This window comes from Phaseolus vulgaris, chromosome 7, assembly GCF_000499845.2.
Source record: "Phaseolus vulgaris cultivar G19833 chromosome 7, P. vulgaris v2.0, whole genome shotgun sequence".
NCBI classification, from domain to species: Eukaryota; Viridiplantae; Streptophyta; class Magnoliopsida; order Fabales; family Fabaceae; genus Phaseolus; species Phaseolus vulgaris.
In genome coordinates, this window is record NC_023753.2 from 16,286,616 (window position 1) to 16,303,531 (window position 16,916).

The 16,916-nt window shown below is 51.5% G+C and overlaps 1 protein-coding gene across 1 annotated transcript; it reads left to right on the plus strand.

Moving 5' to 3' along the window:
* Window positions 1–13,941: 13,941 nt before the first annotated feature.
* LOC137829136 (uncharacterized) lies at window positions 13,942–16,133 on the plus strand. The gene is made up of 2 exons (XM_068635930.1): window positions 13,942–15,005; window positions 15,887–16,133. The coding sequence occupies exons 1-2, from the start codon at window positions 13,942–13,944 to the stop codon at window positions 16,131–16,133; spliced, it is 1,311 nt and encodes a 436-aa protein (XP_068492031.1).
* The last annotated feature ends 783 nt before the right edge of the window (window positions 16,134–16,916 follow it).

The window sequence follows — 16,916 nt, forward strand, 5'->3', positions numbered from 1 at the left end:
TGCAGTTTCTGTTTGGTTGTGTGCTGGTGCAACCATTTTCCACCGTTCGTTTGGGTTTTTGTTCGGTGAGGTGAAGTTTTTTGCTGCTTACGCGAGTTTTAATCGGTGAGATCTGAGTTCTGTTGCTCGTTTGGATTCCCGTGGAAGAAGCGTTGGTTTTTGGTGGAGTTGCGAGTTTCTGTGAAGGTTTGCTGTGATCTTTAGGTTCTTCGAAGTTTCGCGAAGTTCTGACCGATTGATCGCTGAATCGATCTTCGCTGAAGAAGGTGTTGTTCGTCGCTCTCTGTGATTTGTCAAGTTTTCATGAGAAAAATGAGAAGCAACCGTTCAGGTCCTGTTGCGCCCGTTGCTGCTGAAGGCGCCATGACTATGGCGCAGATGGTGGAAATCATGCGTTCGCTGCAGGCGAATGTGGAAGCCTCGCGTATAGAGCAGGCAAGAATGCACGAGGACCTGGTCGCCTCTCGGGCCAGAAATGATGAGCTTAGCAGAGTGACTGAGGAACTGCGTCAAGCTCTTCAGGAGCAGCGAGGGCGTCCAGTCGCTGAAGAGGTCGCGCCGTCAACGCCGCCTCGCATTTTCCCTATGCCTTTCGCTCAGGCGATTACGGACACGCCTATTCCTGCGAGTGTGGTACCTGTGAAGGCTGTTTTTACCGGCGTGGAGGATCCTGAGGCACATCTCACCACGTTCCATACGCAGATGATGCTGTCAGGAGGATCAGACGCCGTGTACTTCAAGATGTTTGTGAGCACACTCCAGGGAACGGCGCTGGAATGGTTTGTGAGCCTGCCTACGGGTCACATAACCAACTTCCAACAGTTTTCAAAGATCTTCGTCGAGCAGTACATAGTGAACAAGGCACCGTCCAGGGTGTCTTATGATTTGTTCGACATAAGGCAGTATCAGGGAGAGTCCCTCAGGGACTACCTGAATCGTTTTGGGGCGCAGATGGTCCGCTCGCCAGCCAAAGACGAAGAGATGCTGGTCTACGCATTCAAGAAGGGCGTGCTGCCGGGACCATTCTGCGAGGCATTGATCAGGGCTCACCCTGCCACATTTGCTGAGGTCAGGCGACTTGCGGTGGCCCACATCGCCGATGAAAGTGAGGTCGCCGAGAAGAGGGGAAGCGTGGCTCCCGCTAGGCCACGTGCCCAGACCAGGATCCAGCCACAGAGGGTGCTGGAGACAGCGGCGGCCAGGAGGGATCAGAGGACTCGCCATCCTTACGATCCAAGGAAGAACAAGGGCAGGGGCCAAGGGCGCCCTCAACCAGCACGACGGGAGTACAATCGCCCGCCAAAGCACAAGTTTGTCATGGGATTGGCGGACCTGATCGCCATTCCCAATATATCAGCTAGGCTAAAGGCGCCCGAGAATGTGGGCGACAAGGTGCTGGGACCAAAGCCAGACGCCTGGTGCGAGTTCCACCAAGGCTTTGGCCACACTGTGGACTCATGCTTGGCTTTAGGATACCAGCTCGACGATCTGGTCAAGAGCGGGTTCCTCAACGACTACTTGCTGGATAGAAGGACGGGGGGCGCGTCGAGCTCCCAACCAGCAGGTGGTGAGGCTCAGCAACACGAGATGCCTACCCACGGAGAAATCCACACCATTGCAGGGGGTTTCTCAGGTGGTGGATGCACCGCGTCACAGAGGCAGAAGTATGCGAGGTCTGTGATGACGGTGGATATGTTTGAGGATCACTCGCCGGACGTGGACATTACGTTCACAAAGCAGGATCTTCGGGACGTTGTGCCTCATGACAACGACCCCATAGTCATCTCGCTGATCACAGCAGGAAGGAAGGTCCACAGGGTTCTGGTGGACCAAGGAAGCTCGGCAGACGTGATGTTCTGGCCGACTTTCACGCAGTTGGAGCTACCCCTTGACCAGCTGAGGCCCTATGGAGGGTGTTTGTATGGTTTCGCTGGTGACCAGGTAGAGGTCAGGGGGTACATTGAGTTGAGGACTACGTTTACAGATGAGGCGGGTTCGAGAACAGAGAAAATCAAGTACCTTGTCGTGAACGCTCCTTCTGCATACAACATTCTACTGGGAAGACCCACGCTCAACAGAATAGGCGCTATACCGTCGACCCGGCACATGAAGGTGAAGCTGCCATCTATGGAGGGGGTGGTGATCACCATCAAATACGACCAGAAGGAAGCAAAGAAGTGCTATGAGAATAGCCTGAAGAACAAGAGGTCCGTGAGTTACGTGACAACCACCCCGCCTCCCGGTGTGAAGCCTAGGCCGACGGTAATAGAGGAGACCGCCGGAAGCGACGTGGTGATGGTAGATGCTGAGCTGGGGGAGGGGAACGCCGGTCTAGAGGAAGAAGAGGTGAGGAATCGCCCTGAGGAAGCGAGGGAGCTGGGAATCGCCAGGGCGGTGATCGCCAGAGAGACCAGACCAAAACCCGTCGAGCAGTGGCTCGAAAGGGAGATCGGGGGAAAGATCTTCAAGCTGGGAAGATCTCTGGAGACTGAGCTCCAGGACCAGATCGCCAAGGTGATAGAGCGGCATCTGGATGCGTTCGCATGGTCCGCTTCGGACATGCCCGGGATCGATCCCGACTTCTTGTGCCATCATTTGGCGATGGACAACCAGGTGAGACCAGTGCGACAGAGGAGAAGGAAGTTCAATGAGGAGAGGAGGCAGGCGATCAGAGACGAAACCCGGAAGCTCCTCACTGCAGGCCATATCAGGGAAGTCCAGTACCATGAGTGGCTAGCTAATGTCGTGCTGGTGAAGAAGAGCAACGGGAAATGGCGCATGTGCGTCGACTTCACCGATCTGAACAAGGCTTGCCCAAAGGATTCGTATCCTTTGCCGAGCATAGACGCCCTGGTGGACAGTGCTGTAGGGTGTAAGCTGCTGAGTTTCCTGGATGCCGTCTCGGGGTATAACCAGATCAAGATGCACCCCATGGATGAAGAGAAGACTGCCTTCATGACCGAGAGATCGTGCTACTGCTACAAGGTGATGCCTTTTGGGCTGAAGAACGCGGGGGCCACGTACCAGAGGTTGATGGATCGAGTACTTGCACCAATGCTGGGAAGGAATGTGCAAGCGTATGTGGATGACATGGTCGTGACCTCGCCGAAGAAGAGCAAGCACGTTGCGGACTTGGAGGAGTTGTTCACTACGATCGCCAAGTTTAGGTTGAAGCTGAATCCCGAGAAGTGCATCTTTGGCGTGGAGGCTGGGAAGTTCCTGGGATTTCTCTTAACTGAAAGAGGAATAGAAGCCAACCCTGATAAGTGTGCTGCCATCTTGGCGATGAGGAGCCCGGCTACCGTGAAGGAAGTGCACCAGCTTACAGGTCGGATGGCCGCCCTGTCTCGTTTCGTGTCAGCTAGCGGAGAGAAGGCGGAACAACAAGTTTACCTGGACGAAGGAGTGCGAAGAGGCCTTCGTCAAGCTTAAAGAGTACCTGGCGAGCCCGCCGGTTTTGTGCAAACCGCTGGTGGGAACCCCTCTCAGGTTGTATTTTGCTGTGACTGAGAGGGCGGTGAGTGCGGTGCTCGCCCAGGACCAAGATCAGGCTCAAAAGCCTATTTATTTTGTTAGTAAGGTGCTGCAGGGCCCCGAAACGAGGTATCAGGCCCTGGAGAAGGCTGCACTGGCAGTAGTCTTTTCGGCAAGGAGGTTACGCCACTATTTCCATAGCTTCACGATACTGGTGATGACCGACTTGCCCATCCAGAAGGTCTTGAAGAAGCCCGACGTTGCTGGGAGGATGGTGAAGTGGGCGGTGGAGCTGTCGGAGTTTGATATTAAATATGAGCCCCGAGGTCCGATCAAGGGGCAGATCTTCGCAGACTTCGTGGTCGAGCTCTCGTCTGAGGCAACACGAGTTGAGGGGGATGACTTTCGTTGGGTGCTTTCAGTGGATGGATTGTCGAACCAGCAGGGTAGCGGTGCTGGGGTCATCTTGGAGGGACCCAACGGCGTGCTGATCGAACAATCCCTGAGGTTTGCCTTCAAGGCCAGCAACAATCAAGCAGAATATGAGGCGCTGATCGCCGGTATCTTGCTGGCTAAAGAGATGGGAGCTAGGGTGCTGATGGCTAAGAGTGACTCGCTGTTAGTCACGGGACAAGTAACAGGTGAGTTCCAGGCTAAAGATCCACAAATGGCGGCTTACCTGGAGTATGTACAGGAATTGAAGAGTTGCTTTATCTCCTTTGAAGTGGTGCATGTGCCCAGAGAGCAGAATGCCCGAGCTGACTTGCTAGCTAAGCTCGCCAGTTCAGGCAAGGGGGGTAGGCAGAGGACGGTGATTCAAGAAACTCTGAAGACGCCGAGAGCATTTGTGGCAGATCACCTGGTTCTTCAGATAAGCAAGTCGACAGAGAAAGCGGCGAGGAGTCACAGATCCTTGACTCAAGAGACCTTGAGGTCGCCAAGAATAAGAGCATGTCGGGGAGAAAAGGTGAACATGACGCGGGTCTGAACGACCCATGAGCCAGACACCTGGGTAACACAGTACAAGCGATGCCTGGCGGATGGCCTTCTCCCGCTGGATCTGACGGAGGCTAGGAAGATAAAGAAGAATTCTAGCAAGTTCACAATGATTGATGGCGAGTTGTACAGGTTTGGGTTCACTCACCCACTCCTGGAATGTGTGCACGGGGAAAAATGTACAAGAATCATGGCCGAACTACACGAAGGGATTTGCGGAAGCCACGTCGGGGGTCGAGCTCTGGCCGCAAGGACTCTCCGTGCAGGTTACTACTGGCCAACAATGAGGGAAGACTGCAAGAAGTATGCGCAGTGCTGCAAGCAATACCAGCAGCACGCCGATTGGCACAAGGCGCCTCCCGAGGAGTTGAAGTCGATTTACAGCCCTTGGCCGTTTCATACATGGGAATCGACATCCTGGGACCATTCCCGCTGGCGATCAGGCAGATGAAGTACTTGGTGGTGGCGATTGAGTATTTCACCAAGTGGATCGAAGCAGAGCCAGTGGCCCAGATCACCGCGCACAAGATCGAGAGCTTTGTGTGGAAGAACATCGTGTCCCGGTTTGGTGTGCCCAAGCGCCTGGTGTCGGACAACGGGACTCAGTTTGCAAGCCACCTGTTGAAGAAACTGTGCGAAGGGGTGGGAATTCAACAGGTATTTGCATCCGTCGAGCACCCTCAGACGAATTGCCAAGTAGAGTCAGCCAATCGGGTATTGCTGAGAGGTTTGAAGAGAAGGCTAGAGAAAGCCAAAGGAAGTTGGGCTGAGGAGGTACCCCGTATAGTTTGGGCGTACCACACCACCGAGCAGTCAGGAACCCATGAGACCCCGTTTAGCCTGGTCTATGGATGCGACGCAATGATTCCAGTGGAAATCCAAGAGAGCTCGCCGAGATTCCAGAACTTTGTAGCGGAAGACTTGAATGAGGAAAGAAGGCTGAATCTGGATTTGCTGGATGAGGTCAGGGAGGAGGCAAAAGTGAAGGCTGAGGCGGTGAAAAGAAGGATTGAACGAAGGTATAACTCGAAGGTGATGCCAAGGCAGTTTAGAGAAGGCGACCTGGTGATGAGGAAGGCCCACTAGTACGAGATGGAGAACAAGTTGTCGCCTAAGTGGATGGGACCGTTCAGGATAACCGAGGCGCTCGGGAACGGCGCCTACCGCTTAGAAACGCTGGAAGGAGGGGCGATTCCTCGCACTTGGAACGCCACGCACCTCAAGTTATATTACAGTTAAAAGCGTTGTAAGTAAAAACGAACGTGTAGAGCTTTACAATGTTTCTGTTAAAACAGTTTGAAGGGGGCACTCTTTTTTCCCTAAGGAGGGTTTTTAATGAGGCCGCCCAATAAAGAAGAGTTTTCAAAGTTTAAAGTGTTTTAGATTGCATGCTTGTTGTTTTTCGAAAGTTTTGAAGAAAGACCTTGTCACTTATATGTGATTTAAGCCGAGTTGGAGTTATGTTGCATGCTTTCTAAAAAGTTTCTAAGTCCCCATCGCTTTTCAGCGATTGGCGGCATCAGTTAAAGTTTCAAGTCCTCATCGTTTTTAGGCAATCGGAGGCCCCAGTTAAAAGACCTCAACGCCCTCGCGTGTCCTGAGGCGAGAAAGAGATAAAGACCTCCTCGCCGTCGAGCGAGTGCAGGCGAGTTAGAATGAAAAGTCCTCAGTGCTTCCAGAGGGGAGAAGATGTAACCTCTGGGGCAACGTAGAGGCACCAGTGAAAAGTCCTCAGTGCTTCCAGAGGGGAGAAGATGTAACCTCTGGGGCAACGTAGAGGCACCAGTGAAAAGTCCTCAGTGCTTCCAGAGGGGAGAAGATGTAACCTCTGGGGCAATGTAAAGGCACCAGCAAAAAGTCCTCAGTGTTTCTGGGGGAGAGAAGATGTAGCCCCTGGGGCAATGTAGAGGCCCGAGATAAAGACCTTCTCGCCGATGAGCGAGTTCAGGCGAGTTCAAGACCTTCTCGCCGATGAGCGAGTTCAGGCAAGATAAAATCCTTCTCGTCTCGAACGAGTTCAGGTATGGTGTAAAGGGTGGAAGAAGTTCAGAGGGTGGCTAAGGTAGGTTCGAAGAGAACGCCCAGTCACCCGATTCCTTGTTCTGAAGCTCAGGGAGGTAGAGAAGGATCCGAAAGGCGCCTTTACCCCCAGATGAGGGAACAATGGCCAAGTCGTGAGGGCAAGAGAAAGCTTACATCGCCAAGACCCTCTGGCGATCAGATTCGGGCGGTGGCACGAGCAAAGGCCCATTTAATGGAGCAGATCAGGTAAGTTGTGCCTTAAGCTGTCAGTTGAAGTGAAACTTGATGTTTAGTGAGTAGTTTTATGATGAAGTTCGCTGCTTTTAAAAGTTTACGAGTTGTTAGAATGTTATCGTTCGAAATTCGATAGTTCGAAGCAGTTAGTATACAATTGCGCTCGCAGAGTTACTAAGTTAATTTCGTCTAAGAGATTTGTGCGAGGAAGATAAAATTGACAAGAGAGATTATGTAAAGGAGCGGGAAATGTCATAACATAAGTGGCATCAGTTCAAAATACATGTACAGAAAAAGGGAAAAACCTATTACAAGTGAGTATGTGTAAAGGAGAAAGCATAGGAATAATGGATGGAGGGAAGCAACTAATCTTCAGAAGGAACAATCTTCCCGTCCACCACCTCGTTGTTCAGCGACACCATGGAGAGATCCAAGTCAGGGTACTGGCAGGCGAATTGTTCCAAGGCAGCATCGAACCCAGCAGCGAGGATCTGGGCAGAGCTCAGCTCGAGTTCTTCAATCTGCTTCTTGAGCCCCTCGTTCTGCTGTTTTAGCTCTTCAGCTTGTTTCTTGAGTTCTTCAATTGTTTCCCGAGCTTGAAGGAGGTCCTCAGCAACCTTCTTGGATTCCGCCTGCGCCTGAGCCAGCTTTGTGGCGATCTTCCCATTTTCCTCTTTGGCCTCGGCGAGTTTGGCCATGGTGTCGTCTCTCTCCTTTTCAACCTTCCCCAAGAAGACCTCCCGATCTGCTGACCTCTTCTCAAGGTTTTTTACCTTGGCGGCATCTGCTTTGATCGACGCCTCCAAGTCAGCCACTTTGACGCGATAAGGGACCAGCTTGCTCTCCAGCTCGATCTTCTCTTGAGCTAAGAGCTGCACCTTATGGCGTAGATCGGTGGCCTCCTTGCGTGCCACCCGAAGCTCGGTGCTCATAGCATCCTCCACTCGGGAGTGATCGATCTCCGCGAGCATGAGATTGCAGGATAACTTCTCTGCCTCGATCCTTATTGTGCGATTCTCCTCTTGGAGCACGAAGATGTCATCCTGGAGTTTTTTGCTGGAAGTCTCCACAGCTTTTGATATGATGGAGGGAAAATCCTCTGCCATCATCTTGAGTTTTGCTGAGAAGGGTTCCCACACTCTTTTGACCGCAAGGGAGAGATCTGCTTGTGGAAGCACTGGAGGAGCCTGTTGCTGGTTCTCGCCACCACCTTCTTGAGTTGGCTGTTGAGTCGGAGCTTCTTGACGCGGTGGTGACGAGGGGGACACGGTAATAATGATAGGCGAGTTGTGAGCGCCTTCATTCTCGCCTGGTGCAGCTTCAGCAGTTGAGGCGGTTGAAGGAGGACCCCCTCCAGCAAAAACATATGGCGTGGAGGCGCTCGGGGGGTTCTCCATGAAGTTGGGCTCAGGAGCCTCAACCACAGGAAATGCCGCCGCCAAGGGAACTGCTTGGATTGGCGATGTGGGAACTGGGGGAGGAAGCAGGGTTGGAGGTGGAGCTGGCGTGGAAGGTGGTGTTGATGTTGTAGGAGAAGGTGGAGCGGGTGGTGAAGAAGGCGCCACCCTCTTTCTTTTGGTGATGAGGCCATCTTCAGTTGCCTCATCGTCTTCTTCTTCATCCTCTTGGACCACCTGAGGGGTTTTCCTCTTTGGCTTCCTGAGGATGAGCTTTTTGCGTTGTTGGGCCTCTGAAGGGGCTGGGCCTTTAGGGGGTGATCTGCCCTGGGCAGCGGCGATCTCCACCACTGAATTTGGCACGGTCTAGGAACCCGACGCCAACCCATGGGCCCGGGCGAGCGCCCTCAATTCAGCCAGTTTTCCCTTGCCCAACATGAGATCTGCATAATACAAAGGTACATGGGTCAGCTCAGAGAGAAAGATAAACACATGAGTCAGTATGCAAGTAAAGCAGATAAGTGGTGCAGAAAATAAACCCAAGTCTTGTGCACAACAGACAAGACGCCCAAAAACAGTTAACAGAGGTATCGCCAAGAGCAATAACTTAGATATTGAGGTGAGCTCTAACCTATTCGAGCCTCGAGTTGGTCTTCGAAGAACTCGAAGGAGATGAGCGCAGTGGTGAGGAAAGTGATGTTGGCGTCTGCCACGCTCTTCCAGAAGAGGCACAAATCTTTGTCCAAGGCTCCCATGTTGTCAGGGCTTCTTGGCCTCCTGAAGCTTCCCTTGGAGTCTTTGTTTCCCTTGTTTACCCAGTACAAGGGAAACCCGTCGAGCAGCGAAGCATCCTGGTCGTTTTGGCGTATTTGAATGAATTTCCCATTCCAATCCTTATAGGATTGCTGGAAGATAGAAAGGATCGACCTCCCAGCAATCCCGTTCAGACTCACCCAAAGGCGATCTCCTGGATGCTTGGCTTCAAAAAGGAAGAGGAAAACATCCACTGACGCTGGCAGTCCCAGATGTGCACATATGATTTGAAACGCCCTTACGAACGCCCAGCTGTTGGGGTGAAGCTGGGCGGGGGCGATGTCGAGCTCGGTCAGCAGCTCTCGCTCGAAACGAGTGAAGGGAAGTCGGAGCTTCACCTTCTTGAAGAACGTCGTGTAGAGAAAGCAGAACGACTCGCCATCGCTCGCTTTGTCGTCAGCGCAGATCGGCTCCTCAGGTTGGCAGGGCAGCACGGCCATCTTGCTATCATGCTCCTTGTGAAAGGAAAGATCCGACTGGTCCCCTTTCCTTAGTCGGAGTACCGCCATTGCAGAGTTTATCGAAGAAGTTTCTTTCAGCAGTGCCGAGCTGGCGCAGGGGTAAAGATTTTTATAGTCTGGAGTGGGGACGGAGGCTCCTCCGGCGACCGGTGGAGTAGCCTGAGCCAGGTCAGGGCGAGAGGTTGCAGGCCTCTCAGCCTGGGAAGAAGAAGCACCAGGTGCTCGTGGTGGGTTGTGAGCTTGAGATGAAGGGTTTCGTGACGAGGGAGGAGGATTTGGGGTGATCTTTGAGCGAGGCATCACGGAAACTGCAAAGGAAAAAGAAAGGGAAAGGTGAGCGAAGGTAGCAGAGGCTGACTCGATTGTGAAAGAAGGATGAAAAAAACGAACGAACGAAGGTTCGTTGTAATGGAGACGAAGCCCTAAGTTACGAGAAGGGAGAAATAGAAGAAACAGCCCACAGCGTATGCACCAGACAGTTAATGGATGATGCGAATCGGTCAAAATGCAGGAAAACTCAGCAGAAGAAGTAAAAGGAGTACCTTTCTATGATCGGAAGAACGATGAAGGAAGTTGAGAATCCAAAAGTTTGAAGAGCGTCGTGGGTTTTCGCAGAAGAAACTCAGAGCGTTTGAGAAAGCAAAGAGGTGATGGAACAGTAGAAGTGAAATGGGTTTAAGGGTTTTTCGAATGGTTTTGGAAGCGCAAACGACAACTAAAGGCAACCGTTGGTGCAGCCACGTGTCGAGCGATTGGGAGAATGTTTGGTGGAGCGTCAGGAAAGCAGAAAGTACAAACGTTTGGAATTCTGCGCCAGCGCCACGTAGATCGGCAGTGACGTGACTCCTTTAGTCTTTTCGCTGGACGAGTCTTCGCTTAAGACTAGGGAGCTTGTGTACCGCCCTGGTAGTCGGAAGTGGTGACGTGGCATCAAGCTATTATATAGGCGTGCTGGATGGGACACCTGGCTGGCAGAAGGGGAGGAAGTTGGGGGGTTCGCGTAGTCGCCAGTTATTAAGTTGGCGTGCTCCGATCTCCATCATACCTAAACCGGCGGTCACCAAGTTGAAGATGAAGTCGCCAGATGTGAACCCAGGCGACCAAGTGATTAGAGATCGCCGAAACAAGGACATCGCCAAAGATGAAGGCAGATAGTCATTTCCCAGATGGCCAGAGGATGAGGTCGGGAGATAGCTTACTTGAACATGTACAGTGAAGCAGGTAAGGCAGATCATGAAGGCGCCGGCGAGACCACAGGGAAGGTGTGTACGAAGGCACCCGAACTCGCCATCCAGAAGAGATCACGCTCCAAGGCATCTATGCACTGAGTATATCATGCATATGTAACTTAGCCAAATAAGAGTCAGAAGTAGCGCCCAAGTCAAGGATGCTCCAGATGATGGCACGTGTACAGATGGATGCGAGCCACGTGTCCAGATGTGTAACTGCCAGGAGAGAGAAAGTGCCCAGGTATATAAGAGTTTCCAACGAACTTCTGAGGTACGCACGTTCAGATTGTTTCTTTACGCTTGCGAGTCTTGAGTACACTGAGAGAGAACTGGTCACGGTTCCTTAGAGTTCTTGAGTTTTACTCTTAAGTAATTGGTGGTTCAGTCGCTGACTTGGGCGTCGGAGCGTGATCGGCCGCAGCGGCGCCGTTTAGTCTTTTGCAGGTTCTTGAGGTGGATCGCGGTGAAGGACGGAGGCAAACACGGCGCATACGTCGATCCAAGTTTGACGAGGCAAAGCTCCAGCGTTTTGGTCAACAGGCAGGATCAGAAGATATGGGCCAACTAAGCATCATTGGATGTCTTTCTTTTGTAATTACTTTTGAGTATTTTTAGTAGAACATAAAGTGAGGTGTAGATATAAATAGAAGAGGTGCAAATGTATAAGGCTAAGCCACACCTTCCGTGTGACATAAAAAGAAGGTGTAGGTGTAGATTTCGGAGGTGCCAAAAAAAGAAACCAAGTCACACTTTCCTTGTGACTAGGAATTGGCTCCAAATTCAAATGCTTCTCATTTGAATTTCCCTCCACTTTCTTTTGAATTTCCAGCCCTCTAAACACTATAAATAATAGGGCTTGGCTCATGTATTTGCAAGACTATTTTGAGTAATGAAATGCTGCCCACGTGCCATTCAAATTACTCCCTTGCCAAATTCTCTCTAGAATTAGGTTTTTAGTCTTCAAACATCACCCTCAAATGGAGATGGTCGAACCACTCCAACCCTCATCACTCCTCATGCACCTTCAAGGCACCCACACTTCCTAGAAAGGCCTTGTTCCACTCTCCTCCACTAAGCTTCCGCAATCATCATCATCAAAATCAAAGAAGAGCTCATAGGAATGCCATCATTTGGTATCATGAGCTATGGTTCTTCAAAGATGAGTATCTCTTTGTGTTTTTCTTTTTGAGTTCTTCTTATTTCCTAGTTGTTCATCTTGATTCCAAGTTGTCTTGCTGTTTTTCTGTTTTTAATATGATTTGAATGCTTTTCTATTCAATTCAATCGGTAGTTTTTTGTTCAAATTGTGCTTGAACATCTTATTTCAATTTTGTGTAGGATTCTTGATATCTTTCTGTTGCTGTTTTTATTTTTCGGTTGCTTGAGTCTTGATTGAAATTTTATTCGATTCATATTAATATGTTTGAGTCATTTTATTTTCTGAATCTATAAGTTTTGTCAAGTCTTGTGTTTCCATATTTGTCATCAAATCCTAGTAGTACTTTTTTTTGGCTTATTTGTTTCTTGTTTTTTTGTATAAATGCTTGATCTGAAATCTACTGTGTTTTGATCCTTTGGTGCTTTTTATTTTTAGTTTGAGTTCATATTTGTGTGTTAGATCCACACAAATTCCATTACACTAATTCCATTGTGTTTTTGTTGGTATATCATTCTGTTTTTATTTCCAGATTTTCAGAATCCTCTGTTTTCCACCATTCTATTTTGGCTGATTTTGCTTATGAAAATTGATCCGGTCGGTCATCGGTGGTTGATGACGTCAGCAGAAGACAATCACGTGGACCACTCGTAGGGTGACACGTGGGCCAGTTGGCAGAGAGATCAAGGAGCAGATCATCCAAAGAAGTGATCGGTGGTCAGTAGTCAAGTGGCCATCGACAGACCAGCTGGCAGAGAAGTCAGGGGGCAGATCACCCAGAACGGTGATCGGTGGTCGGTAACCAAGCGGTCATCGATAGATCAGTTCCCGGATGAACACCTGGGGGCGGAACGCGAGAAGCAATAGAGCACCGATCAGTCATCGGATGCATGGTCATCGGGGGCTCGTGTTACACGCAGTTAAGCTGGGACTAAGATTCCCAGCAAGAGCGTTACGCACGGACCTCGCATGAACATGTCTCGGAGAATCGTGCATGAGAGTGGCCTGAGGGGGGGGGGGGGGCTAGTAAACTGGCCAGTGATTGGTGACTCCCTCAACCCATTACTTCGCGAAGGGGGAATCGTTCGCACAGAGAGCAACGCCTGGTGAGTGTGCTTAGACCAGCCACACCTGGCGTCCTCCTGAGAGTATGCGATTTACCCAGATGAAGGGAATGCGCTAAGTTACTCCGCCAGGGGATAACTTAGACACGCAGTGAGAAGCGCTAGAGCCTTCAAGTAATGACACGTGTGTGGTTAGTTGCATGCCTCCACGTGTCATCATCTAAGAGGGACGCGGTCCAGACAAAGGTGCACTCCGTGCCGCCGAAGGTACAGACAATTGCAGACACGCGCAGATACTCACGTTCTACTGATTCTGGTGGTACGTTGCCACAAAAAAGCACAACAGGGTCCTGACACATGCCAGAACGGCATAACATAATTCTGTTAGGCGCAGGTACAGAGGGAGGCATAAAAGAGAATCAGAGTGAGATTCAGGGGAGAGTTTTTTTACACGCTGTTTTTACACACGTTGTTTTTCTAGTGATTCTGTAATCTGACTTGAGCGTCAGAGGCGCCACTGTGTGTTTTTCAGGTTCTCAAAGAGGCTATCTGTGGAGCGGATTTGGAGGGCACGTGGTGTCAAGCTGGTGAGGAAGATTGTGACGAGGCAACGCTCTTGCGCTAAGTCAACCGGCAGGATCATTTGGCGCCCACCGTGGGGCACGTATAAAACGTGATTCCCAACCATAGTTTGTGTTGGTGGTGCCTCGAGTGTTTTCTGTTCAGCTGCTCTCTATCTCAGTCGACTCCTGGAGTTTCCGCTTGTTTGGAGTTCTTTGAGCTGCTGAGTTTGTTGCGGAAAGATGAGGACAACGCTCCAGTTCAGTTGCGCCATCAACCGACGAAGATGTTGTGTCCATGACGCAGGTGATGGACATGATGAGGACGTTGCAGGAGAACGTGGCTGCATCGCGTTCTGAGCAGGAAAGGATGCACGAGGCGCTGGTGGCCTCGCAAGCAAGGAATGAAGAGCTCAACAGGATCAACGAAGAGCTGCGCAAAGCCCTTCAGGAGCGGGAGGAGCGTGCGACAGGGGACAGATCCGCACCCCCATCCCCACCACGCAGTTTCCCTATGCCATTTTCCCAAGAGATCATGGACGCAGTGGTCCCGGCTAGCACTGTGGCAGTGAAAGCATCTTTCACTGTGGTGGAGAACCCTGAAGCCCATCTCACGGCGTTTCATACTCAGATGATGCTCTCAGGGGGCTCAGACGCGGTGTATTGTAAGGTGTTCATGAGCACCTTGAGCGGAACGGCGTTGGACTGGTTCGTCAGTATACCTACTGGCCATATCACCACGTTCCAACAATTTTCCAAGATGTTTGTTGAGCAGTACATAGTCAACAAGGCGCCACCTCTGGTGTCTTACGACTTGTTTGACATAAGGCAGTACCAAGGGGAGTCCTTGAAGGATTTCCTGAACAGATTCGGGGCTCGGATAGTCCGTTTGCCAGGGAAAGACGAGGAAATGTTCGTGCACGCCTTCAAAAAGGGTGTATTGCCTGGGCCCTTTAGTGAGTCGCTCATCAGGAACCACCCCGCCACGTTCGCCGAAATCCGGCGACGTGCTGTGGCTCACATCACTGCTGAGAGCGAGGTTACAGAGAAGAGAGGAAATGTGGCCCCAGCTAAACCGCGCACCCAAACGAGGGTACAGCCTCAGAGGATAATGGAGGCGGCGGCGGGAAAGAGGGATCAAAGGACGCGTCACCCTTACGACCCTAAGAAAAATAAGAGCAAGGGGCCAGGGCGCCCCAGGGAGAGTAATCGCCCCAGGGGGGGTAATCGCCCCCCGAGGTATGAATTTGTGATGGGTTTGGCTAATTTGATCGCCATCCCAAACATAGCTGCCAGGCTCAAAGTGCCTGAGAAAACGACGGAGAAGATTTTAGGGCCAAAGCCAGACGCCTGGTGCGAGTTCCACAAGAGCTTTGGCCACTCTATCAGTTCGTGTTTGGCCTTGGGGCACCAGCTCGCCGAGCTGGTCAAATGTGATTTCCTGAAGGATTACTTGCTAGAGAAGCAAGCGGACCAGGCATCAGGGTCCCAACCGGCGAGCAGCGGAGGGCAACAGCACGAGGTGCCTATCCACGGCGAGATCCACACCATAGCTGGCGGATTCTCCGGCAGGGGGTGCACAGCGTCGCAACGAAAGAGGTATGCGAGGTCGATAATGTCGGTTGAAGCCTTCGAGGATCACTCGCCCGATGTGGACATCACGTTCACCAAGGAGGACCGCAGGGATGTGGTACCTCATGACAACGACCCTATTGTGATCTCTCTGGTCACGGCGGGGAGGACCGTCCACCGGGTGCTGGTTGACCAAGGAAGCTCAGCAGACGTGATGTTTTGGCCAACCTTTGAGAAGTTACACCTGTCCCCTGATCAGCTAAGACCGTATGGGGGCTGCTTGTACGGTTTCGCCGGCGACCAAGTGGAACTGAGGGGGTATATCGAGCTGAGGACAACCTTCACTGACGGTTTGGCCTCACGAACGGAGAAGGTCAGGTACCTTGTCGTGAACGCCCCATCAGCATACAACATACTGCTGGGGAGGCCAACGCTCAACAGGACGGGAGCTGTGCCTTCGACGAGGCACATGAAGGTCAAGCTGCCGTCTATGGAGGGTATGATCATCACTATTTGCTCCGACCAGAAGGAGGCAAAGAAGTGTTATGAAAATAGCCTTAAGAACAAGAGGTCTGTGTCTCACATAACCACCACGCCTCCCCCTGGCGTGGAACCGGAACCCTGACGAGTTTCGGATGTGGCGTTAGAGGTGGTCACCGAGGACGATGTGCCGATGGGGAATGTAGAGGCGAGATCGGAGAGAAACTGCTCGGAGACCGCCAGAGAAACCGGTATCGCGAGGGCGCTGATCGCCAGCGAGAGGAAACCTCAGCCGGTAGAAGAATGGCTCGAGAAGGAGATCAGTGGTAAGGTGTTTAAGTTGGGAAGAACCCTGGATAGCAGGACGCAAGACTAGATCGCCGAAGTAATTAGTAGGCACTTGAATGCGTTTGCGTGGGCTGCTTCAGATATGCCAGGGATCGACCCCGATTTCTTGTGCCATTTGTTTGGCAATGGACCCCCAAGTCAGGCCCATCCGCCAAAAAAAAAGAAAATTCAATGAGGAGAAGAGACAGGCGATCAGGGAAGAGACACGGAAACTACTTGCGGCGGGCCACATCAGGGAAATCCAATATCCAGAATGGCTCGCTAACGTCGTCCTGGTCAAGAAGAGCAGCGGGAAATGGCGGATGTGCGTTGACTTTACAGACTTGAACAAGGCCTGCCCGAAGGACTCTTACCCCTTGCCAAGTATTGACGCCCTAGTAGACAATGCATCAGGGTGCAAGCTGCTCAGTTTCCTGGATGCCTTCTCGGGGTACAACCAAATCAAAATGCACCCCATGGACGAAGAGAAGACCGCCTTCATGACGGAGAGGTCGTGTTATTGCTACAGGGTGATGCCCTTCGGGTTGAAAAATGCAGGGGCCACGTACCAAAGGCTGATGGACAAGGAGCTCGCGCCCATACTCGGAAGGAATGTGCAGGCATACGTCGACGACATGGTCGTGACGTCCCTGGTAAAAGACAAGCACGTCGCAAACTTGGAAGAGTTGTTCACCACAATAGCCAGGTACAAGCTAAAACTGAATCCTGAAAAGTGTGTTTTTGGTGTAGAAGCAGGGAAATTTCTGGGGTTTCTTCTGTCAGAGAGGGGAATTGAGGCTAACCCCGAGAAGTGCACCACCATTTTGGCAATGAGGAGTCCCGCCAATGTGAAGGAGGTGCAGCAACTCACGGGGCGGATGGCCGCCCTGTCCCGATTCGTATCGGCAAGCGGAGAGAAGGGTCACCCATACTTCCAATGTTTGAAGAGAAACAACAGATTTGTTTGGACAAAGGAGTGTGAGGAGGCCTTCGTAAAGCTCAAGGAATATCTGGCAGGCCCTCCAGTTCTGTGCAAGCCTCAAGACATAACACCCCTCAGGCTGTACTTTGCCATAACTGAGAGGGCGATCAACGCAGTGCTAGTGCAGGATCAGGACCAGACCCAAAGGC

What these genes read in the sequence shown, in the direction of transcription:
- LOC137829136 (XM_068635930.1), top strand. Translation starts at nt 13,942, where the DNA reads ATGGACGCAGTGGTCCCGGCTAGCACTGTGGCAGTGAAAGCATCTTTC. An exon ending in ACAGCGTCGCAACGAAAGAG is followed by an intron (nt 15,006 to 15,886) that starts GTATGCGAGGTC and finishes GGGCTGCTTCAG; the next exon opens with ATATGCCAGGGATCGACCCC.